Here is a 25,733-nt window from a genome sequence, read left to right as displayed (position 1 = left end):
GAACCCGGGTCTCCCACATTGTGGGCAGATGCTTTACCGTCTGAGCCACCAGGGAATCCCAAAAGATGGCCAAGGAGGCTTAAAAACAACAAAAAAAACAGTTCCAGGGGAGGTCCCAACCCTATAAAATTAGTCTCTCAAAAAGGAGGCAGGGGCAACTGTAATTTTTTTTCTAAAAGTAGCTAAATGATTTTGAAGTGTAACAAGATTTTGAAATCACTCATTTAAACCTCTAAGAACTACTGGTTCATACTTGGCTTAAGCTCTTTCAGAAGAATTAAAGTGACAGAAAAATTCGTAGATTGCTGAACTGCAAGAAGCTGATTGTTAAATTTAAGACTTTAATAGGAAATTTAAAGCAATCAAGAAAATAAACTCCCCCACAAAGCTAATTAAAAAAAAACCCACCAACTATAAAACACATCTTGTATGTTTATTATCAAGAAAAATGGTAATGATGGCAATTAAGACTATAAATTTAGTTGAGAGTAAATGAGAGCTAGTTTAGTAAATAAAACTGCCTGTAAACATTTGTAAAATAGTTCTCCTCCTCCGTATGGTTTGTAAAAGAACCCAGTGGACCTCAGAAGAGCTGGGGCTGGTTCCTGGCTCTAGCAGGGTGGGAAGTCCTCATTGTTTCATAAACCAAGAAAAGCTCCCCAGCTCATGGTTGCCTCTTCTCTGGGAAAACCACAAGCTCCCTTCTCAGCACTCTGAGAGCAGTCTGGGCTGCATGGTTCCCTCCACTTCCTTACTGCTTTCCTTTGTCCCTGGAGATTAAACTGTGAGCCTCCAAAGTGCATTAAAAGCCCCTTCCAGGTCCTTTGGGGACCCCTGTCCTCATAAGTTCCACAACCAAAGAGCAGCCTTTCACATACAAACTCTCTAGACCCCACCTTGGGCCCCTCCAGACTGGCAGCAGGCCCCCAAGGACTTACCTCCTATCTTGTGGAAACATGTTTCACAGTTCACCAACTCACCCCTCCCCTTTCTCCAGGACTTTAACTTCAAATAGTTTTCTCACTTCTACCTTCTCTTGCTGTCCTTAAAGACACGTATACTGGTTTTTCATTAGTTTTAAAATATTAACTCATCAGGAAATGAAAGTAGCAGAGGGAAAGGCGTTAATCACAGCTCCCCTCCCTGGCCCAGGGGGAGCCTCTCTAGGAAGGCTCAGATGTTTACATCTTCAGGTCAAATTGCTCCAAACAATGGTTGCCCTTAGGTTTCCCCTCTTGGGGCAGAAGGTGCCTAATTTCACTGGTGTCCCACCGCACACAAGGATTTCTCTGGCCTCCTTATAGTATTTCTTTAAAATTACTTAAATCTCAATCTTATTAGTCCACAAAGAAAGGCAAATAAAATACTTTTGTTTTATCAAGATGGCAGTAAATAAATAAAATGAAGCTTGTTAATACCTAGTTAGAGCCAGCTCGCTGGGAAGCTGACTAATTCTTGCACCGCTGGAGGGGTTCTGAATCTAGAGCCTTAAATGTGTGCATACCCTTCACAGTAATCCCACATCTAGGAAAATATCCTAAGGAAATAATCAAGAGATGCAGTCAAGGATTTAAGAACAAAGAATATTCAGGGCAAAGCCATAACTGAGAAAAACTGGAAAAGAAAGACGTACGTGCCTCCCAGGTAGGGCTTGGCTCCACAAACCCTCCAGCACCTCGATGGTGGATGGGGCGCGCCCAGCCACGCGGTCATTCAGGTGGCAAACGTTTACTAGGTACTCTGCATTAGGCACTTGGCTGGGTAAACAAAACAGGTTAAGTCCCCCCCGCCCCGCCCCCGCCCGAAGATACACTCAACTAAAATTCATGATCTAAAACAATTCTAAAATTGTTTACATTGTGTTTTTTGGGGGGAAGCCGATTACACACTGTATCACTCCCCCTCTTTCAACCCCTGCCATAAGCAGTTACCAAATCCGAATATTTTTTCCTTCAGTGGCTTTCCCTAACCGACCTCTTCAATTCCTTTTCAAAAGCAGATCCTAAGGCTCTGAGGTAACCTGATAACAGCGGAAAGAACACCCACATGGAAGTCTTCCGATTGGTTTCTAATTTCAGGAAGTTGCCGACTTTGGGCAAATCACGTCACCTCTGGGACTGTTCCTTTCTTTTTAACCTTTGATTTTGTATTGGGGTATAAGCTGGTTAACAGTGTTGTGATCGTTTCAGGTGAACACCAAAGGAAATCAGCCTTACATATACATGTATCCATTCTCCCCTCCGGGATTGTTTCTAATCAAAATAAAAGGCTGGCCTTCATCTTTCTCGGAGTCCAGTAATTTTTGACTCTGACAGAACCATCCGTAGATGAGGAAGTCTCAGCCCGTGGCTAAAAGGAGGGGGAGGCAGGGAACCCCTTGAGGATCTGCGCATTTCTGTCTAGGGAGTTCCCAGAACACCGACAAGGTAAGGGGCCGCCTCCCTGGAAGGGGGGCGAAAGTGTAGAAGTAGGCGGGCCTGTGGCTGGGGAAGGCCGGGAGGTGGCGCAGGCCCCGCCCAGGCCCCGCCCAGGCCAGCGCTCTGCGCGCCGCTCTCCTGCCTGAGCAGACTCCAGGCCCACAAGGTTGGTAAGCAGGCAACGTCCTTCCTTCCGGTTGTTATTTAATGTTAATAAAAAAACAGCTCATAATTATTGGGAGCTTCCAGGTGCAAGATAGTGTGTCGGTGGTTTAGTTACCTCACAACCAAAGTACGAGGTTCATTCTGCTAATTCCCATTCTTAGGGCAAAACGGAGGCTTAGGAAGTTTACAGAATTGATAGAAGTTACGCGGGTAGTCGCAGGGTCCAGGGCTCTTCACTTGCATACTGCGCAGTCTGCCTCTTTTCCCGAGAGGGCAGTAAGACAGTCTTCCGTTTTACCCCTCTTTCCTGCTTGAGAAGACTGGAACTCGGGTCATTATGTTGGTGAGAATTTGTTGACTACCAACCGGGAGACTGGGTGGCCGAAATTTAGGAAGTTTGCAGCTCATCTTGGAATCTGTTGAAGCCCCCTGCTTTCATTAAGAACCCCCTTCCTCCCGGCCCCTCGTACCCCACAGCCTTTCCCTGTCCGGTTAGGGTGAAGGGTCAGTGCTGAAAGGACAGTCAGGAAGGAATAATTCTCATCTCTTCAAAAGGAGAAAGAAATTTGCAACCCAGAGGAGCTCTGCTCTTGATGCTCAGTTTGTACTTTGACCCTTAAGATCTGCTCTGAGAAATTTCCTGTGACCTGTTAAGCTTTGTTGCTACTAAGCAGTACGGAGTTTTGACATTAAGGTCTACTTAATTCAGGAATTTAGATTCTATGAGCTCCTTGAAATTGTACTGAAAAGTAGCTTGTGCATAGGTGTATTTTTCTAGGGTGAGTGTTTATAGCGGTCCTTGGATTCTCAGAGGGGCTTACAGCTGCCCAAAGGTCAAGAACTCCAAGTGACATATTCAGTTCAGTACAGTTCAGTCGCTCAGTCATGTCCGACTCTTTGCGACTCCATGAATCACAGCACGCCAGGCCTCCCTGTCCATCACCAACTCCCGGAGTTCACTCAGACTCACGTCCATCGAGTCAATGGTGCCATCCAGCCATCTCATCCTCTGTCATCCCCTTCTCCTCCTGCCCCCAATCCCTCCCAGCATCAGAGTCTTTTCCAATGAGTCAGCTCTTCGCATGAGGTGGCCAAAGTACTGGAGTTTCAGCTTTAGCATCATTCCCTCCAAAGAAATCCCAGGGCTGATCTCCTTCAGAATGGACTGGTTGGATCTCCTTGCAGTCCAAGGGACTCTCAAGAGTCTTCTCCAACACCACAGTTCAAAAGCATCAATTCTTCGGTGCTCAGCCTTCTTCACAGTCCAACTCTCACATCCATACACGACCACAGGAAAAACCATAGCCTTGACTAGACAGACCTTTGTTGGCAAAGTAATGTCTTTGCTTTTGAATATGCTATCTAGGTTGGTCATAACTTTCCTTCCAAGGAGTAAGCGTCTTTTAATTTTGTGGCTGCAGTCACCATCTGCGGTGATTTTGGAGCCCAGAAAAATAAAGTCTGACACTGTTTCCACTGTTTCCCCATCTATTTCCCATGAAGTGATGGGACCAGATGCCATGATCTTCGTTTTCTGAATGTTGAGCTTTAAGCCAACTTTTTCACTCTCCACTTTCACTTTCATCAAGAGGCTTTTGAGTTCCTCTTCACTTTCTGCCATAAGGGTGGTGTCATCTGTACCACCCTTAAGGCAGATATAACCACCACGGGAGGTTATTGATATTTCTCCCGGCAATCTTGATTCCAGCTTGTGTTTCTTCCAGTCCAGCGTTTCTCATGATGTACTCTGCGTAGAAGTTAAATAAGCAGGGTGACAATACACAACCTTGACGTACTCCTTTTCCTATTTGGAACCAGTCTGTTGTTCCATGTCCAGTTCTAACTGTTGCTTCCTGACCTGCATACAGATTTCTCAAGAGGCAGATCAGGTGGTCTAGTATTCCCATCTCTTTCAGAATTTTCCACAGTTTATTGTGATCCACACAGTCAAAGGCTTTGGCATAGTCAATAAAGCAGAAATAGATGTTTTTCTGGAACTCTCTTGCTTTTTCCATGATCCAGCGGATGTTGGCAATTTGATCTCTGGTTCCTCTGCCTTTTCTAAAACCAGCTTGAACATCCGGAAGTTCACGGTTCACATATTGCTGAAGCCTGGCTTGGAGAATTTTGAGCATTACTTTACTACGTGTGAGATGAGTGCAATTGTGTGGTAGTTTGAGCATTCTTTGGCATTGCCTTTCTTTGGGATTGGAATGAAAACTGACCTTTTCCAGTGCTGTGGCCACTGCTGAGTTTTCCAAATTTGCTGGCATATTGAGTGCAGCACTTTTACAGGATCATCTTTCAGGATTTGAAATAGCTCAAGTGGAATTCCATCACCTCCACTAGCTTTGTTCATAGTGATGCTTTCTAAGGCCCACTTGACTTCACATTCCAGGATGTCTGGCTCTAGGTCAGTGATCACACCATGTTGATTATCTGTGTCGTGACATGTGGGTGCTAGTAAAGAGGAACAGAGATGCACATCTGGCGGGAGTGGACAGGGGAGAAGGGAAGATGGAGGAGAGGGGTATTCAGGTAAGACTTCACAAAGAGGCGGGATTCTGGTATTGGGGGTGGGGGAGCTGACATTTCTTGCACTCTTACTGTGTGCCAGGCATTGTTCTAGACCAAAATTTACAAGGATTAGTTTGTTCTTATAACAACCTTATGAGGCAAATAAGATTATTGGTCTGGCTTTGTAGATTCATTCATTTAACAAATATTTATTGAGCGCTGTGTGTCAGGCACTGTTCCCAGAGCTACAGCAATTAACAAAACGATCAAAAATGTATCCTTTGTGGAACTTGCATTCCTGTGGGGAGACAGATGAGGAAACCAGGTTCCCAGAGACTTAAGTGATAAACAAGGTTCTTCAGCTAGTAAGCAGCAGAGATTTGCAACCAGGCAGTATGGCACCAGAAGCTGTACCGCTTCATTTATTTATTTATTTTTAAGGAATGGTTAATAATTTTAAACAATTGAAAGCTTAAATTTTCTGTGCAACAGAAAATCCCCAAACCTAAAAGGAAAGTGAGAAAATACTGACATCATATAGAGCAAAGAATAGCTCCAAAATGTTTTTAAACTATAAGTCAAAGCCGCACATTAAAAATGAATGGGAAAAGGTTACTAAAATAACTCAGAAGAGGAAATACATAATCAATAATGTTGAATACTGGCTTCCTGAATTATCATCAAAACTTTCTGTTTATTGCTTGCACAGTAAGGAAGAGCTTTACCTTGACAGAGTCTTAGTAACCTATCAGAGGGCAAAGGGTGGAGTTTGGATATTTACTGAAGTTTTGGAGATTGGTCTAAGGCAGAACTTTCCATGGGGAAGGGGGCTTGGTTAAGTTTGGGTAGGATCATGATACAATAATTTGGGATTAATGGACACAGTCCTGCAAGGGTTTTAAGGAAAGAAGATTAAAGAGTCACTACAACATGCCAGAGACATTACTTTGTCAACAAAGGCCCATCTAGTCAAGGCTATGGTTTTTCCAGTGGTCATGTATGGATGTGAGAATTGGACTGTCAAGAAAGCTGAGTGCCAAAGAATTGATGCTTTTCAGCTGTGGTGTTAGAGAAGACTTTTGGGAGTCCCTTGGACTGCAAGGAGATCCAACCAGTCCATCCTAAAGATCAGTCCTGAGTGTTCATTGGGAGGACTCATGTTGAAGGTGAAACTCCAGTACTTTGGCCACCTGATGCGAAGAGCTGACTCATTTGAAAAGACCCTGATGCTGGGAAAGATTGAGGGCAGGAGGAGAAGGGGACAACAGAGGGTGAGATGGTTGGATGGCATCACCGACTCAATGGACATGGGTTTGGGTAGACTCCGGGAGTTGGTGATGGACAGGGAAGCCTGGCATGCTGTGGTTCATGGGTTTGCAAAGAGTTAGACACAACTGAGCAACTGAACTGAACTGACAACATGCCAAGTAAAAAACCTAGAAGCAAAAATGCAGGTTGTCTTTTTTGGAAGAATGTATAACTGTGACTGCAGTTGTACGCCTGCAATTCTTTTATGCTAGTGCTTGTTGGGTCTGTCTAGATTGACCTGACCTCTTCTAGCCTTTGGCATCAATGCCTTCAGTGCTTGTGGATAAACAAGTGATGAAACTAAGAAGCTAATAGAATGAGGTAGAAGGGAACGATTGATAAATCAAGTTATTGGGTTTTTCCTTTGTTTAAAATCACATTTTAATTATAATGTGTGTATTCTCAACTTTTCAGTTATATTTTTAAAAAAACCTTGAGGTGTCATTGACATTCAACAAGTTTCATATACTTAAAGTATGCAATTTTGACATGAGTATGTACTCATGAAACTTATCACTGCAGTTAAGATTATGAATATATCTGTTACCTCCAAAGTTTCCTTGGGCTTCTGTCAACCCCTCCCTCCAGGCCCCTCTCCAAGCAGCAACTGATTATCTTTTGTCACTACAGGTTATTCGCATGGCTCTTTTTTTTTAAATTGTTTGCATCTGTGTTGTTGCATGTATTAATAGTTTACTGCTTTTTATTGCTAAGTAGTATTTCATTGTATGGATATGCCACAAATTATTTATCCACTCATCTGTTGATTATATGGTTGATTCCAGTTTTTGGCTATTACAGGTGAAACTGATTAACATTCATGTGCAAGTATTTTTGTGGACATATGATTTTATTTCCTTTCAGTAATTAATTACTTCTTAATAGAATGGCTGGATCATACTATTGGTATATGTCAAAGTTTTTAAGAAACTGTCAAACTGTTTTCCAATGTAGTTGTACTATTTTACATTGCCGTCAGCAGTGTATGAAAATTGATTATTATACATCCTTTACCATTATTTGATCTGGCCAGTCCTTTCGATTTTAGCCATCCTCAGAGGCATGCAATGGTATCTTATTTTAATTTGCATTTCTCAGATAGTTAATGATGCTGAACATCTTTTTGTGTGCTTTTTGCCATCAATATGTCAGGAGGGCTTCCTGGTGGGTCAGATGGTAAAGAATCTGTCTGCAATTCTGGAGACCCTGGTTCATTCCCTGGGTCAGGAAGATCCCCTGGAGAATGGAGTGGCAACCCTCTCCAATATTTTTGCCTGGAGAATTCTATGGACAGAGAAGCCTGGTGGGCTATAGTCCATGGGGTCGCAAAGAGTTGGACACGACTGAGCAATTAACACAAAAAATGTCTTCTTTGGTGAAGTATGCTTTCAAATCAATTGTCACTTTTTGTTGTTGGGCTCTTTATTGCATTCTGAGAGTTCTTTATGTATGTTGGATACAAGTCCTTTATTGTATATGTGATTTGCTAATGTTCTTCTAACCTGTGGCTTATTTTTGCATTCTTCTAAAAGTATCTTCCAAAAAGTGTACATTTGGGCAGGGACTACTTAGTCTGGGGCCCGGCAGATTTGTTCTCATCTCCTTTCAGATCAAATATGCTCCACTAGATCCTTGGTTAGGCCAAGAAACATACAAGGTTGGTTTCTTTCCTTGTGTTAGTTGGAGCTGGAGGTACTGTAGCAGCACTGTATGCCTTGTATCTGGCATTGTCCAATCAGTTGGAACAGAAAGAATAAGCCAGAAGAAACTGAATCCCAGTGATCAATGTGAGTTCTATTCAGTGAATGTGGATTACAGTAAGTCGAAGAAAGAAGGTCCAGACTCCTAAATGAAATGTTTGACTATAAAGCTGCTTAGAATGAAGGTCTTCCAGAAGTCATTTGTAAAATTTTCTATTTAACCAGGAAATATTTCCCCTTTAAATGCATGAAATCATGCTTGTGTATTGTGTTGAGGGTTTACACTAATTAATACATGTCTGAAACTTGAACAAAAAGCATATATACATTCTTAATTTTTGTTTAGTCAAATTTATCAGTTTTAAGGACTGTATTTATTTGTCATATCAGAAATCTTTGCCTAACCCAAGGTCATTTACTCTATATTCTATCAGTTTTTTAATTTTAAAATTTACATTTATATCTGTGATCCATTTTGAGTTGATTTAAAATATATGCTGTGAGGTGTGGATCAAACTTCATTTCTTTTGCATGTAGTTATTCAATTGTTCCAGGACCATTCACTGAAAAGACTATCCTTTTGACACTTAACAACCCTTATAACTTTGTTGAGCAATTGAGCCTATATATGTGGGTGTGTTACCAGACTTTTTATTCAGTTGACCTAGATTTGTCTAGCTTTACCTTAATTTCCCCCACACTGTATTAATCACTGTAGCTTTAAGTATAAGCACTAAAGGGGTTCCCAGGTGGTGCTATTGGTAAAGAATCCACCCGCCAATACAGGAGATGAATCCCTGGGTCTGGAAGAGCCCCTGCAGTAGGAAGTGGCACCCCACTCCAGTATTCTTGTCTGGGAAATTCCATGGGCAGAGGAGCCTGGCAGTTTACAGTCCACGGGGCTGCAAAGAGTTGGACATGACTGAGTGATTGAGCACACACACACACAAGTCCCCTACATATGAATCTTCAAGTTACAAACTTTCAAAGAAAGAATGTTCTGTCAACATTAGGCATGAGTGAAATTGCCCTTTCTCTCCTATTGCTGATGATCCTTCAGCTTTACCATCTCCCACCTTCTCTCCCTCCTACAGTCACTAACTCTTCTTGCTTATTCACTTAATGCCAGCCTCTGTATACCAGCTATTGTACTGTACGACTGTACTTTTCAAAGTACTGTACTGTAAGATTAATAATGTTTTATTTTTTGTTTTTATGTATTATTTATATTAAAAGTATTATAAACCTATTACAGTATAATGCTATATAGCCAATTGTGTTAGCTGGGCACCTAGGCTAACTTTGTTGAACTTACAAACAAATTAGACTTATGAATGTGCTTTTAATATGAAACTCATTCATATGTAGGGGATTCACTGTATTGAAATCAGGTAGTGTAAGTCTTCCAAGTTTCTTTTTAAAATCTAGTTCCATATAATTTAGGCTCTTCTAGGGCTTTCAAATTCCATAAATTTTAGGAACAGTTTGTTAAGTTCTGTGAAAACGATTGCTGGGAGTTTGAATTAGGTTGCGTTGACTCTATAGATCAATTTGGGGAGAACTGACATCTTAATAATATTGAGTCTTCTGATCTAGGACCACACTAGAGTTCTACATGTATTTAGGACTTTAGCTTTCCTCAGTAGTTTTCAGTGAGTGAGTCTTGCCTACTTTTTGTCAAATTTATCCCCAGGTATCTCAGATTTGTAATGCTGTTGCATATAGAAATGCAATTAATTTTTGTACCTTGACTATATATCTTCCGACCTTGCTAATCTCACTCACTAGCATCAGTAAGTTTTTAGTAAATCCCATAGGATTGTCTATTGATAAATGGACAATCATTAATCATCTGTGAATAAAGACAATTTTACTTCTTTCTTTCCGATCTTTATGCCTTTTCTTTTTCTTATTTTATTGCACTGATTAGAAACTACAGTACAGTGTTGAATAGAAGTGTTAAGAGTGGATGTCTTTGCCTGTTCTTGATCTTATGGGGGAAGCACTCAGTATTTACATAAAGGATGATGTTAGCTGTAGATTTTTGCAGATGACTTTAAGCATTTTCTAAGCCATGAACCCAGTATATCTGATGTGAGGAAGATGTGAGGAAGACTTTCAGGTTTTTTTCCTAAATCTTGAATGAACAGTCAGATCAGATCAGATCAGATCAATCGCTCAGTCGTATCTGACTCTTTGCGACCCCATGAATCGCAGCACGCCAGGTCTCCCTGTCCATCACAAACTCCCGGAGTTCACTGAGACTCAAGTCCATCGAGTCAGTGATGCCATCCAGCCATCTCATCCTTTGTCATCCCCTTCTCCTCTTGCCCCCAATCCCTCCCAGCATCAGAGTCTTTTCCAATGAGTCAACTCTTCGCATGAGGTGGCCAAAGTACTGGAGTTTCAGCTTCAGCATCAGTCCTTCCAAAGAAATCCCGGGGCTGATCTCCTTCAGAATAGACTGGTTGGATCTCCTTGCAGTCCAAGGGACTCTCAAGAGTCTTCTCCAACACCACAGTTCAAAAGCATCATTTCTTCGGCGCTCAGCCTTCTTCATAGTCCAACTCTTGCATCCATACATGACCACAGGAAAAACCATAGCCTTAACTAGATGAACCTTTGTTGGCAAAGTAATGTCTCTGCTTTTGAATATGGTGTCTAGGTTGGTCATAACTTTCTTTCCAAGGAGCAAGCGTCTTTTAATTTCTTGGTTGCAGTCACCATCTGTAGTGATTTTGGAGCCCCGAAAAATAAAGTCTGACACTGTTTCCACTGTTTCCCCATCTATTTCCCATGAAGTGGTGGGACCGGATGCTATGATCTTTGTTTTCTGAAGGTTGAGCTTTAAGCCAACTTTTTCACTCTCCTCTTTCACTTTCATCAAGAGGCTTTTGAGTTCCTCTTCACTTTCTCCCATAAGGATGGTGTGATCTGCATATCTGAGGTTATTGATATTTCTCCTGGCAATCTTGATTCCAGCTTGTGTTTCTTCCAGTCCAGCGTTTCTCATGATGTACTCTGCATAGAAGTTAAATAAACAGGGTGACAATATACAGTCTTGACGTACTCCTTTTCCTATTTGGAACCAGTCTGTTGTTCCATGTCCAGTTCTAACTGTTGCTTCCTGACGTGCATACAGATTTCTCAAGAGGCAGATCAGGTGGTCTGGTATTCCCATCTCTTTCAGAATTTTCCACAGTTTCTTGTGATCCACACAGTCAAAGGCTTTGGCATAGTCAATAAAGCAGAAATAGATGTTTTTCTGGAACTCTCTTGCTTTTTCCATGATCCAGCAGATGTTGGCAATTTGATCTCTGGTTCCTCTGCTTTTTCTAAAACCAGCTTGAACATCAGGAAGTTCACGGTTCACGTATTGCTGAAGCCTGGCTTGGAGAATTTTGAGCATTACTTTCAGCGTGTGAGACGAGTGCAATTGTGCGGTAGTTTGAGCATTCTTTGGCATTGCCTTTCTTTGGGATTGGAATGAAAACTGACCTTTTCCAGTGCTGTGGCCACTGCTGAGTTTTCCAAATTTGCTGGCATATTGAGTGCAGCACTTTTACAGGATCATCTTTCAGGATTTGAAATAGCTCAACTGGAATTCCATAACCTCCACTAGCTTTGTTTGTAGTGATGCTTTCTAAGGCCCACTTGACTTCACATTCCAGGATGTCTGGCTCTAGGTCAGTGATCACACCATCGTGATTATCTGGGTCGTGAAGATCTTTTTTGTACAGTTCTTCTGTGTATTCTTGCCGTCTCTTCTTAATATCTTCTGCTTCTGTTAGGTCCATACTATTTCTATCCTTTATGGTATCTGTGATTTTCTTGAAGACATCCCTAGTCTTTCCCATTCTGTTGTTTTCCTCTATTTCTTTGCATTGATGGCTGAAGAAGGCTTTCTTATCTCTTCTTGCTATTCTTTGGAACTCTGCATTCAGATGTTTATATCTTTCCTTTTCTCCTTTGCTTTTCGCTTCTCTTCTTTTCACAGCTATTTGTAAGGCCTCCCCAGACAGCCATTTTGCTTTTTTAGAATTTGTCAATTTTTTTGCCTGTATTGGGATGAGCCTATAATTTGCTTTTATTTTTTTAGTCTGTAAGTATGGTGAATTATATTGCTTGATTGAATGTTAACCCAACCTTGTTTTCCCTAATAGACCCCAATTAGACATGACATATATTTGTATCATAGAATTTGAATTAATATTTTGTTAAGAATTTTAACACCTACCTTCATAAGAGTTCTTGGTCTGTATATTTCTTTTCTTGTAGTTTGTTTGATATTGGTATCAGGGCAGTGCTGACTCATGGGATGTGTTGGGAAGTATTACCTTGTCGTGGGCTGAATTGTATCCTCTCAGAGTTCATGTGTTGAAATCCTAACCCCCAGTACCTCAGATTGTGACAGTATTTGGAGATAAGGTCTTTAAAGAGGTAAGTTGAAATGAAGTCATTAGGGTTGGCCCTAATCCAATATGACTGGTGACCTTAGAGGAAGAGGAAGTTAGGACCAGACATCCACTGAGAGAAGACCATATGAAGACAGAGAGAGGACAGCCATCTGTAAGTCAAAGAGAAAGGCCGCGGAAGAAACCAGTCCTGCTGACACCATGCTCTCAGAATTTTAGCCTTCGGAATATTGAGAAAATAAATTTCTGTTGCTTAAGCCAACTAGTCTTTGTTATGGCAGCCCTAACAAACTAACACAGACTTCTTTATCCATTTTCTGGAAGACTTTGTATGGAATTTTCATTATTTATTCCTTAAATTTTGGGTAGAATTCACTAGTAAAATTATCTGGACTTGGAGTTTTTCTTTGGGAGAAGGTTAATTTGTTGTTGTTCAGGTGCTAAGTTGTGTCTGACTATTTATGACCCATGAACTGCAGCACACCAGGCTTCCCTGTCCTTCACTATCTCCTGGCACTTGCTCAAACTCATGTCCATTGAGTCAGTGATGCTATCCAACCATCTCATCCTCTGTCACCCTCTTCTCCTCTTGCCCTCGATCTTTCCCAGAATCAAGTTTTTTTCCTAGTGAGTCAGCTCTTTGCATCAGGTGGCCAAAGTATTGGAGTTTCAGCTTCAGCATCAGTCCTTCCAATGAATATTCAGGGTTGATTTCTTTTAGGATTGACTGGTTTCATCTCATTGTCCAAGGGACTCTCAAGAATCTTCTCCAGGACCACAGTTGGAAAGCATCAATTCTTTTTTTTTTTAATTATTTCTTTTAATTGGAGGCTAATTACTTTACAATATTGTAGTGGTTTTTGCCATACATTGACATGAATCAGCCATGGGTGTACATGTGTTCCCCATCCTGAACCCCCCTCCCACCTCTGTCTCCATCACATCCCTCAGGGTCATCCCAGTGCACCAGCCCTGAGCACCCTGGCCCATGCATCAAACCTGGACTGGCGATCTATTTCACATATGATAATATATATGTTATTATATTCTCTCAAATCATCCCACCCTCGCTTTCTCCCAGAGTCCAAAAGTCTGTTCTTTATATCTGTGTCTCTTGCTGTCTCACATAGAGGATCCTTGTTATTATTTTTCTAAATTCCATATATATATGCGTTAATATACTGTATTGGTGTTTTTCTTTCTGACCTACTTCACTCTGTATAATAGGCTCCAGTTTCATCCACCTCATTAGAACTGATTAAAATGCATTCTTTTTAATAACTGAGTAATATTCCATTGTGTATATGTACCACAGCTTTCTTATCCATTCATCTGCCAGTGGACATCTAGGTTGCTTCCACGTCCTCCTGGCTATTGTAAACAGTGCTGCGATGAACACTGGGGTACACGTCTGTTGAAAGCATCACTTCTTCGGCACTCAGCATTCATTATAGTCCAACTCTCACATCCATACACAACTAGCAGAAAAGGTACCATACTTAGCTTTGACTGTATGTACCTTTGTCTGCAAAGTGATGTCTCCTTTTTAATACACTGTATAGGTTTGTCATAGTTGTTCTTTTAAGAAGCAAGCGTCTTTTAATTTCAAGGCTGCAGTCACCGTCTGCAGTGATTTTGGAGCCCAAGAAAATGAAATCTGACACCGTTTCCACATTTTCCCCATCTGTTTGCCTTGAAGTGATAGGACCGGATGGCATGATCTTAATTTTTTGAATATCGAGTTTTAAGCCAGCTTTTTCACTTTGCCATTTCACCTTCATCAAGAGGCTCTTTAGATCCCCTTCACTTTCTGCCATTAAAATGGTATCACCTACATATCTGAGGTTGTTGATATTTCTCCTGGCAATCTTGATTCCAGCCTATGCTTCATCCAGCCCAGCATTTTGCATGATATACTCTGCATAGAAGTTAAATAAGCAGGGTGACAACATACAGCCTTGACGTACTTCTTTCCCAATTTTGAACCAGTCCATTGTTCCGTGTCCAGTTCTAACTGTTGCTTCTTGTCTGCACGCACATTTCTCAGGAGGCAGGTAATGTGTTGTGGTATTCCCATCTCATTAAGAATCTTCCACAGTTTGTTGTGATCCACACAGTCAAAGACTTGAGCATAGTCAGTGAAGCAGAAGTTGATGTTTTGTTTTTTTTTTTTTAATTTCCTTGCTTTTTCGATGGTCTGGCATATGTTGGCAATTTGATCTCTGGTTCCTCTGCCTTTTGTAAATCTAACTTGAACATCTGGAAGTTCTCGATTCACATACTGCTGAAGCCTAGCTTGAAGGATTTTGAGCATAATCTTGCTGGCATGTGAAAAGAATGCAATTATACAGTAATTTGAACATTCTTTGGCATTGCCCTTCTTTGGGATTGGAATGAAAACTGACTTTTCCAGTCCTGTGGCCACTGCTGAGTTTTCCAATTTTGCTGGCATATTGAGTGCAGCGCTTTCACAGCATGATCTCATTGTTTTCCTCTATCTCTTCGCTGTGATCACGGAGGAAGGCTTTCTTATCTCTCCGTGCTCTTCTTTGGAAATCTGCGTTCATTTGGGCATATCTTCCCCTTTCTCCTTTCCTTTCATTTCTCTTCTTTTCTCAACTATTTGTAAGGCCTCCTCAGACAACCACCTTGCCTTCTTGCATTTCTTTTTCTTGGGGATGGTTTTGGTCACCACCCTCTGTACAATGTTATGAACCTTTGTCCATATTTCTTCAGGCACTGTGTCTAACAGATCTAGTCCCTTGAATCTATTTGTCACCTCTACTGTATAATCATAGGGATTTGACTTAGGTCGTACTTGAATGGCCTAGTGGTTTTCCCTACTTTCTTCAATGTAAGTCTGAGTTTTGCAATAAGAAGCTCATGATCTGAGCCACTGTCAGCTACTGGTCTTCTTTTGTCAACTGTATAGAGCTTCTCCATCTTCGGCTTCAAAGAATATAGTAAATCTGATTCAGTATTGACCATCTGGTGATGTCCCTGCATACAGTCGTCTCTTGTGCTGTTGGAAGAGGGTATTTGCTATGACTTGTGTGTTCTCTTGGCAAAACTCTGTTAGCCTTTGCCTTCATTTTGTACTCCAAGGCCAAACTTGCCTCTTATTCGAGGTTTCTCTTCCTACCTTCCTACTTTCGCATTCCAGTCCCCTATAATGAAAAGGACATCTTTTTTTGGTGTTTGTTCTAGGAGGTCTTATAGATCTTCCTAGAATCGTTCAACTTCAGCTTCTTTGGCATTAGTCTAGGTTGGGGCATCGACTTGGATTACTGTGATGTTGAATGTTTTGCCTTGGAAACAAACTCAGATGACAAAGATAAAAAAAGTTGAATAACAAATTCAATTTCTTTAATATAATACATATAGGCTACTCATTTTATCTGTTTCCTAAGTGATCTTTGGTAGTTAATGTCTTTAAGAAATTTATCTACCATCTAAGATACAGAATTTCTTGCCAAAAAGATTCTCATAATATTCTCTTATTATCTTTTTAATGTATGTAATGTCTGTATTTGCATCACCTCTCTCATTCTTATGTGGCAATTTGTGTCTTTTTTTTTTTTTTCCTGTAATCAGTCTGGCTAAAGTTTTATCAAATTTATTGGTTTCTCAAAGAACCACCTTCTGTTTTCACTGATTTTCTTTTTCTGTTTTCTGTTTAATTGATTTCTGCTCTGATCTTTATTTTTATTACTATTATTGTTTTTAGGTTTTTAAAGGTTGAAGAATATGTCATTGATTTGAGATCTTTTTTTTTTCTCAACAGAGGTGCTCAATGCAATTAATTTCTTTTTAAGAGCTGCTTTCGATGTATCCCACAAATATTGATATGCTTTATTTTCATTTGGTTCAAAATACTTGCTGCTTTCAGTTTTGATTCATTTTTTGACCCTTGTGGCCAAAGAACATACTTTGCATGACTTAAATCTTTTTAAATTTGACATGTTTTATTGACCTGAATATGGGCAATCTTGGTAAGTGTTCTTTGTGTACTTGAAAAGAATTTGTATTCTGGTGGTGGTGGACATTCTAATAATACCAATTAGGTCAAGTTGGTTGGTACTGTTGTGCAAGTCCTCTGTGTTTCTACTGTTATCCATTTCTTTATCAATTATTGAGAAAGGAGAGCTTTATCTTACTATAACTGAGACTTTGTCTATTTCTTATTGAGTCCATTGTTTTTGTGTCCAGGCATTTTGAAGTTCTGCTGCTTTTGAACAGGATGTAAGAGGGAAATCAAGGAAAAGTTTTGGGGCACTTAACACAAGTAGCTAGGTGGTATGAGTAGTAGGTAGGTAGTATGGGTAGGTAAAAGGCCTCCAGGTTATGTTGAGTATAAGGAACATCTGGCCCACATGTTGGCTCTGACTAGAGTGATTTATTTTTAGATTGCTCAGAGAGTAATTGCTCCATCTAGGTTACAGTATCTATTTTAATCAAAGTAAAGCACATATCAGGATAAAGAACCAAAAGAATTATCAAAAACATTAGGTTGAATCATATGGAGTTGACATTTGTCTTTGACCTACAAAAACGGTAATTTCTCACAAAGCAAGGATGTTTGTTCATTATAGTATTGTTCAGAATAGTGAAACACTGAGAGTAATGTAAATGTCAAACAGTAAATTATGTCACAATACTGGAAAATTAAAAGTTTTGAGAGATTATTTAATAACTTACTCCTTTTGTGTCCTCATCTAATTTTATAACATTAAATTCTATCTATACAGGCCAGCAACTCCAAAATGCATATCAGAAGTCCAATAGCCCAGAAGATCCAGACTCAGACATTCAATTTCCTGTTCACCATTTTCACTTGGATGTCTAGTCAATATCTGAAATTTAACATGTCCAAAACTGAACTCCTGATCTGTCTTTAAATCCTGTTCTCCCCACATCCTTACTTATCTCAGTTAGTAGAAATTCTAGCCTCTCCTTTCCCATTTGTTCAGGTCAAAATCCTTGGAGTCATTTTCGTTTTTGGTTTTCACATTTTTATTGGGGGCCACCGGGGAGGGGCCCTGTCCCTGTCAACAGAGGAGCTCACAGTTCTTCCACCATTTCAGCCATTCCAACGCTCTGAGGGTCTGGGGGTGGCTAGGCATGTTGGGCCTGTTCCCATCGTCTTGAAAGAGCACTGGGTAGGTAGGTGTAGGGTGTGGCCTGGTTGATCATGATGGTGTACTTAGTGCGTGAGCTGAGTGTGGGCAGAATTAGAGTGAGGCCTCTGGTGGTGAAAGATGCCACTAGCCTGACATTCTTGAGGCAGGTGACGATTCTAGTGGCTCCCCTGGTTTCCCTTGGAGTCATTTTTGACTCTTCCTCATCCCCGATATTCAATCCATCAGGAAACTTTCTGACTTTAGCTTCAAAATATACCCATACCCAATGCTTTTCACCATTGCGACCACTGATGTCTTCTTTCCCTTATACTGCAAAAGCCTCCTGACCTTATTATAATAACTGCAGTTGGTCAATATTTTAAAGAGCACTGGTGAAAATTGTATACATCTGGACTAAGTTCAAATGAACATGGCAGACAGTGTCCGCTCTAAATCATTACCTCATAAAATTTGGAGACATTTGCTCACTATCTTCGTATCTTCTCCTGCATTTTCCTACTCCCCTCCTTTGTTTCCTCCTTAACTGAATATAAGGAACTAAACTGTCTGGAGCAGTTATCAATTTATTGCCCCATAGCAATAAAAATCTTGCTCTGCAACAATGGAGCTAGACCTTCTTGTAAACATTTCTGACAGGTGGCACAGTGTTAATCTTTGTTAATAGAATGCACTGGAGAGGCACTGGAGGAGGGAGCTTCTCTTCCAGCTTCTGCTGTGCTCTCTTCTGTGAGCTCCTCCAGCGTGCAGCTCCTGGCTCTTGGGGAAAGTGAAAGTGAAAATCGCTCAGTCGTGTCTGACTCTTTGCAACCCCATGGACAATATGGTCCACGGAATTCTCCAGGCCAGAATTCTGGCGTGGGAAGCCTTTCCCTTCTCCAGGGGATCTTCCCAACCCAGGGATTGAACCTAGGTCTCCTGCACTGCAGGTGGATTCTTTACCAGCTGAGCCACAAGGGAAGTCCTTGTGGTCTCAGAGGCTAACCTCTTGTGGTAGGGAGGCTTGGGGGGCTCTGTAGTGAGCTTTACTGGTATCACACCTCTCCATGCAGGGCTTCCCTGGCACCTCCTTCTCCAGTGGCTTTCCAGCAAGTTCTGGGCTATGCCACCTCTCCAAGGATGTTTCCCTGGCACCTGACAGCAGATTCCAAACAAGTGGCACTGGTGCAGCATCTCAGTGAGCTCCTCTGCCAGCCAGCGGGCCATGGCTGTGCCCTCTCTAATAAAGTCTGACTCTCAGCCTAAGTGGGAGGGGGCTCTTTGAGGTTTACCTTACCTCAGCCCTAGAGTTGGTAGCTGCTCCCTATATGTGCTATTTTTGTATTCTTTAGAGTTCTTTTTATTGCTTAGTAGCAAATCCTTCATCATTCCAGTTTCTTATTATAGTAGTCTGTGATGGTTAAATTTTATGCATTAACTTAGCTGGGCCGTGGTACCCAGATATTTAATCAGACATTATTCTGGAAGTTTCTGTGACGGTGTTCTTCAGATGAGACAAACATTTACATTGGTAGACTTTGAGTAAAGCAGATTATCCTCCATAATGTATCCAATCTGTTGAAGGCCTCAATTCAGCATAGGCTGACCTCGTTTGAGCAAGAAGAAATTCTGCCAGTCAGTCATCTTTGAACTTGAACTACATTTCCTTCCTTGGGTCTCCAGTCCACCAGCCTAACCTGCAAATTTTGGATTTACCATGGCTCCACAACTGTCAGGTGATTCCTTAAAATAAATCTCTCTCTATACATATACACACACACACACATCTGTATACATCCTTAGCTCTGTTTCTCTGGATAATTCTAACAGTTCTAAACATTAAACTACCTCTCTTCAGATTGCTATGTGGTTTCTGTCTCTTGATTTGGATCCTGACAAATACACCATTATTTTCCCCTGAACTCAGAATCCATAGTGCAACTATCCAACATCTTTACTTGGATGTCTAACAGGCATGCCAAACTTACAGCCAAAAGTAAGCTCTTGATGTTCCTCCTGCAAACTTGTTTCTCTTACGCTTTTTCCAATCACAGCTAAAGACAACTCCATTTTCAGTGAGGCTTTCCCTGGCTAACCCACTTTACAATTGCAGTCCATCTTTAAGCAGCCCCAGCCACACTTTCAATCCTTCTTCTTTGCTTGCTATTACTGTTATCTAATTATTATATGTATTGGGCTTCCCAGGTGGCTCAGTTGGTAAAGAATCTGCCTGCCAATGCGGGAGATGTGGGTTTGGTCCCTGGGTAGGAACATTCCCTGGAGAAAGAAATAGGAACCCACTCCAGTATTCTTGCCTGGAAAATTCCATGGACAGAGGAGCCTGGTGGGCTACAGTCCATGGGGTCACAAAAGTGTTGGACATGACTCAGCGACTAAACATCAACTATATGTATTACTTGTCATGTTTATTAGGTAATTTGCTCCATTAGAATATAAATTCCATAAAAGCAGGAATCTGATGTGTGTGTGTGTTTAAACTGCTGCATGGTCATAACCTAAAGTAATGCTTAACATGTGGTGAATAATCAATGCATCTCTGCCTTTCACTTTTAGTAAGGACTACAGTGCTAGTTATTTTTGAACGTCTTGTTTATCCCAAATTCATAAATACATTCTACATTTTCTTTCAAAAATTGTTTTTGCTGTTTATGTTTAGATTGTTAAGCTAAGAACTGATTTTTCTGTATGGTGTGAGATAGGGTTCACATTTTCTTTTTACCACTTCTGGAATAACCAGTTGCCCAGCAGATTATATTTCTATCGTGTGTGTGTGTGTGTGTGTGTGTGTGTGCACGCGCGCCTGAATGCATGTGTGTACGCACTCCGTGGAATTCTTCAGGCAAGAATCCTAGAGCAGGTTGCCATTTCCTACTTCAGGAGATCTTCCCGACCCAGGGATTGAACCCACATCTACACTTGTGCCTCTTGCACTGGCAGATGGATTCTTTACCACTGTGCCATCTGGGAAGCTCATATTTCTACCACATAATGGTTTCATGTAGCTTTCTCTCATAATGGCTTTATTGCTCTACTTTCTGGAGTCACTGGCCCTGTGCACTACTCAGTATTAAGGTTCTACAATAATGAAGCAAAACAAAGTATCAACCCCACAGTTTTATTTGTAAAGAACAAAGCATGAAAAGTCATATTTAAATGTACTCCAAAACCTGAAAAACCCACATCAGTTTCTCTGATACATATGTTAAAGTGCTTGATATCACAATACTTTTTAAATTTTAATTATGTTCAGATGAAAAAAAAATCCAGTTCTGATGCATTTTGTTAACAATACAAAGAAAAAAATATATAATTTAAATGCAGAAATGCTTATTTAAAAAAAAGACACACAGGATACATTTATACATGGTTCAAGTGTAACACAGAGAATTCTTTCTATATGTTTAACACCCTCATTTGATTGACAACAGGAACTCGCACCATACCTCTCTACTGTTAACAAGATCTGTCTGGTGTTTGGAATAAAGACTGGGCCACACACAAATACATTTAGGTAAATGTGTCAAGCATAATTCCCTCCCACATAACCCAAGGATACCCTGGATTCATTCAAATGAGCAGAATGTTTTTGATGATTTTTTTCCACTCTGATATTAATTGCTCAGTGTGATACCTTTCTGGATCCAATCTTTATTTTGTCCTTGAGAGGACAATCAGGGCTGCTAAGATCTGAAAGGATGAGGTTCTCCTTGGATTATTCTGATCACACTCCATTGGTATCCTCTTCAAAAAGCTTGGAAATCAGTTTTATTCAAGAGTTTTATAAATGGATTTTAATAGGAATAAGAGACCTAGTAGTTTATTGTTTCTCCTTTTACACTAAAAGGTAATATAACAAGTACTTATATAAGAAACACGGACTTCAAATGACATGGATGACGTGGAAATAGAATTCACTTTATAAAAGTAGAGAAGATCTCAAGACTCCATTCTCAATCAATGAAGGTGTATTAATACTGAAATATAAATAGCTATGGTTCAGATTGTCCTTCCAAATGGTGAAAAAGATAGACTAGTTTCTATAAACCTCACAGAGAAAATACTCAACAGTTCTCAAAATGAAAATCTACTGAAAAATCATAATTCTTAGCAGAAAGAAGCTATTTTATAATTAACAGCTACACTCCCAATGCTGTCAAATAAATATTTCCCTGGGCAATCTGAGGTCCTTGTCTGTTGCCTCATGTTTCAAAGTATCTGAGGGGTCAGCATTTACTATACACAAACTGTTATGTATAGTCTCCATCCCTCTTTTACTCCCATTTACATATAACAGTGCTTTATTGCCAAAAAAGGAAATATGAGCAATTCAGTATTTCCCCTGTATATTCATACAGTGTGACAGAAGTTCATTAAAATGATTTCTTAAAAAGCCATGTTAAAGTAAATACCACAGGGTTACAAAAGGTACAAAATGTATGAAATATTTAAAATAAAATTTAGAGGGAAATCATAAATTTTGCAAGCTTTCGGTTTCTTCTACCAGATTCTTGCCACAGTGGGAAAGAGGAAGGGAAGGTCGGGAGGCCTTCCTTCTGTTCTCAGTAGCCCCATTTTCTCCACTGAGAACACTGCTTTATACTGCTCCACACTGAGCCGCAGTCATTTAAGGCGCAGACGAGCCCCCAAACAGAACAGGGCTTCAGGGTCTCACACATAATACCAACACTGGTGTAATGGCCCTATATCAAAAAGGTGATTATTAGGACTTTCAGAACATTTGAAAAACACTTGGAAGATAAGTATTTCAAGAGGTAACATTTTTGGCAATTTAATTTTAAAATAATTTCTTCTTAAGCTATTTTGTGAAAATACTAATCATGACTCCAGGCACAACTTTTAATTTATTTTGAAGAAAAAAGTCAAATTTGATTTTTGTATACTTTAACTTTGAAGTATGATGATATAGTGATATACTAATATATTAACAGCAAAAAGTATACCTCTGAGTGACTTTCCAAAGTCAGGTCGGAAGGCTGTGTACACTTATAGGTACATTTATTCTAAGAATTTTGCTGCTGTCCTGCTCAAAATACTTTGATACTCAAAGACAGTTATAAGCCATGTAAGAATTGTCTTACTTACTGTATCTCTTACATGACCCCAAACTCTGCATAAGTATCCTTTTCATTCATCAACTTGGGTTCTAAGAACTTTTTGTTTCCAAATAGAAAATTTCTTCTGAAAAGCCACCATTACCCATCACTAGAAATATTCAAAAGAATGGGCTATAGGGCATTCGGGCAGCTCATAAGGAGGTCCAAGGGGTGTGAAGCACAGGCTGTGTGACTGGACTGTGTATAGACTCCCACGGTGATAACTAAAGGGCACAGCATTCTAGACGATGTGTCCGTTCTGGTGTGATTTCTTCTTCTGAAATTGGTCATTTCACTACTGTAGTCAGATAATAGAAAATGGGATGAAATTTCAGGTCAAACTCTTGGGGGGTATTACTTTCTAAAGTAATGGGTTTACTCACAGGTCTGAAATCCACTTTTGCTCCTAGTTTTGTTTTTGGCCGTGCCATAAGGCTTGTGAGATTTTAGTTCCCTGACCAGGGATGAAACCCAGGTCCTCAGCAGTAAAAGTGTGGAATCCTAATCACTGGACTGCCAGGGAATTCCTGCTCCTACTTTTTACAACAGGTGTAATTTTCTATTACTTAAGGTCAATTTGTTAAAATGAATATTAATCCCTATAAATTATTACTATAAATGAATATTAATCATTATCTGCTACCTATATAGGTGGATGAATTAAGATCCAAGGGTAGAAAGACTTATTATTAATATGAATGCCTTGAAGGCCAGTCTCATGTAGCCTGGTATAATTAAAAAAACATGAATTCTACACCCTGTGCTGCCACTGACCAGGTGTGCAGGTAAGTATTTAATCTCTCTGATCCTTAAGTCTTCCCATCTGTAAAATGAGAAGGCTAGATGAGACGACTCAATTCTAGCATGCTAACCTAAGTCACCTCTCTGTTTGTCCAGAATGTGTCAGAAGCAAGGCCTTCGGAAAAGGTAACAAGAACAAAACCCTAGATTGGATCATTCTGTGGTTTCTCATCATTGAAACAGTAAGCACCTGGGTGAAACAGGTTCTGGATATGTCCCATAATAGACTCTCCATGTCCCAGGGGTAGCCACACCACTGTGGGCAAACTTTAGCTGCAGGCAAACAAATTTCTGGTCTACCCAGGTCACCCAGACCCATCTTAAACCCTTTCCATGGTTTCTAAATGCTGCCTTCAGTTCTCCCTTACCTCCTCAAAGACTCAGTCACATATTAAAAGGGAGTGTGCCTTGGCTGAATGCAGTGTTTGATAACGGGAGTGGGGCACTTATTTCACTAGTTTCTTCCTCAAGAGAAAAAGGGAAGCAACACTATTGGCTAAAGCCCAGGACCCGCAGATGACACAAGGGTCCTGAGAGGCCATGACTTTGCTTCTCAGTCACAACTGGGAACAAAACCTGGAGCTCTGCTAAGGCAATTTCACTGCTAACAACGTGCAAATGTCTAAATTACTTACAAGACCAACCGTAACATGAAGACTTACGGTAACGTGCTAACACTGTATTTAACTTCCTTAAAAAACACCAAATTGCAAAGTTTCTCACAACGTTTGGTCTTCCAAACTGTTGCCTCTTGTCTGGCTTCCATTTTGCCAGTCTGCGCAGTACTGGCTTTTACCTTCCTGGGCCCGCAGTATTACATTTTCACCCCTGCTTACAAAGGAACATACAGCTGGCCCTGAAACACCCAGAAAGGGTTCATTCTTTCTCTCTTCTGGTATTTGCATTATCATGGTCAACAAATACTTTCACAAAAACATTCCAAGCCACACAGAGTCCTCCTCCTCCTTCGACATTCTTTCCATTTCCTGAGGGGGGATGGGCACTGGAAGAGGGGAGGCGGGTGATTGAAACCAAACAAAGAGTGTTTGTGGTTATTCTTGAGAGGTAACTGCAGGGTTGAGATGGCCAAATTAAAAGTATAGAATCAAACTGCTATTTGCAGTTTTTAAGACTATGAGGCCAACACTCTGAAATTCACATCTCCCCAAAGTACCTCAAATAACAAGAATAAAAATGTCAAGGATGAAGTTAGTCTAGGCTAATCTTTCCAAAGTGTAAAGAAGTTAATATAATCCCACAATTTCACAGACTTCTCAGGGCTTTGTGTGTTCTCTTTTCAGTGTAGCCAAGCTCCTGGGGTCCAGTATTTAAAATATTTGAATTATATCTTTATCTTGTGCTGATGAAAAAATTTTTCCAAGACTGGAAGAGTGGCTCAATTCAAATTATGAAACCATCTGAAACTTAAAAGATGTAAATGAGGGCTACTCTCCCCTACAGCAGGTAAACTGTTTACATTCACAATATAAAGGGTAAGACACCAGGATGGCTGGCAAGTACATAACAATGCTTTCTGGATTCCTTTGTGGTACCTGGAGGAAATAAAAAGCCCCAATGGGTTGTACTATATTTACATGTTTACTGGCTTCTTCCTGACTAGCACCACTCTCCCCACTACCCAACTCCCAATACTTTTAAGCTACTGATTTTAAGTTACAGGAGTATTCAATCTAAGAAAAGTATCTTATTAGAGTAATAGAATTTCTTAAAGAAGAGAGAATATTTACACACATCTAACACATGAAAATACTCTATTTTATACTAAATTCCAGGTTCAAATGAACTACAATACAGCATTTTGCCTTGTCTGCAGTGTGAGGACTGTTCACATTGGGGGACACGCCGTGCCGCCCCTGCAGTGACTCACTGACTTGTCAGACAAGTCCAAATCCGTGCCCGTTGTGGGGAAGGTTCAGGAACAAGGGTTCTGGTCTGAGTTTCTAGCTAATTGGGTTACACATCCACTCCTTTGATGAGCGAGCCTTCTAAGACTATGGTGAAGTCCTGGATGGTCTGCAGAATGCGGATAAGGGAGTTGACCGTCATGTGATCTCGCAGGAGGGCGCTCTCCTCATACATTCGGGTGATGGCAGGACACTCGGCTAACAGAGGAATCCACTGTGGGAGCAGGCGATCT

At 40.6% G+C, this 25,733-nt stretch overlaps 1 protein-coding gene and 2 long non-coding RNA genes across 5 annotated transcripts in view; 1 reads left to right on the top strand and 2 right to left on the bottom strand.

The window, feature by feature from the left end:
• The window catches only part of LOC109559551 (uncharacterized), a 3,624-nt gene extending 1,620 nt beyond the window's left edge, over positions 1-2,004 (bottom strand). Inside the window, exons 1-2 of one of the 2 annotated variants that reach the window (XR_002180800.2) lie at positions 1,634-2,004; positions 1,419-1,537 (exon numbers count right to left, since the gene is read on the bottom strand). This is a non-coding gene — a long non-coding RNA (uncharacterized lncRNA). Of the gene's footprint in view, positions 1-1,418 lie in introns of both variants that reach the window. The other variant, XR_011566708.1, reaches the window with a different exon arrangement.
• Positions 1-22,524, top strand: part of LOC139183180 (uncharacterized) — a 37,958-nt gene extending 15,434 nt beyond the window's left edge. Inside the window, exon 3 of the long non-coding RNA XR_011566710.1 lies at positions 2,000-22,524. This is a non-coding gene — a long non-coding RNA (uncharacterized lncRNA). The remainder of the gene's footprint in view (positions 1-1,999) is intronic.
• Positions 20,760-25,733, bottom strand: part of DENND5B (DENN domain containing 5B) — a 217,010-nt gene continuing 212,036 nt past the window's right edge. For both annotated transcript variants that reach the window (XM_070789862.1, XM_019961379.2), the window contains one exon: positions 20,760-25,733. In XM_070789862.1, coding sequence (XP_070645963.1) covers positions 25,550-25,733 — 184 coding nt within the window. In that variant the 3' untranslated portion in view covers positions 20,760-25,549.

The sequence above is a fragment of the Bos indicus genome, chromosome 5 (genome assembly GCF_029378745.1).
Source record: "Bos indicus isolate NIAB-ARS_2022 breed Sahiwal x Tharparkar chromosome 5, NIAB-ARS_B.indTharparkar_mat_pri_1.0, whole genome shotgun sequence".
Taxonomy (NCBI): Eukaryota; Metazoa; Chordata; class Mammalia; order Artiodactyla; family Bovidae; genus Bos; species Bos indicus.
This window is presented reverse-complemented; position numbering and strand designations above follow the sequence as displayed.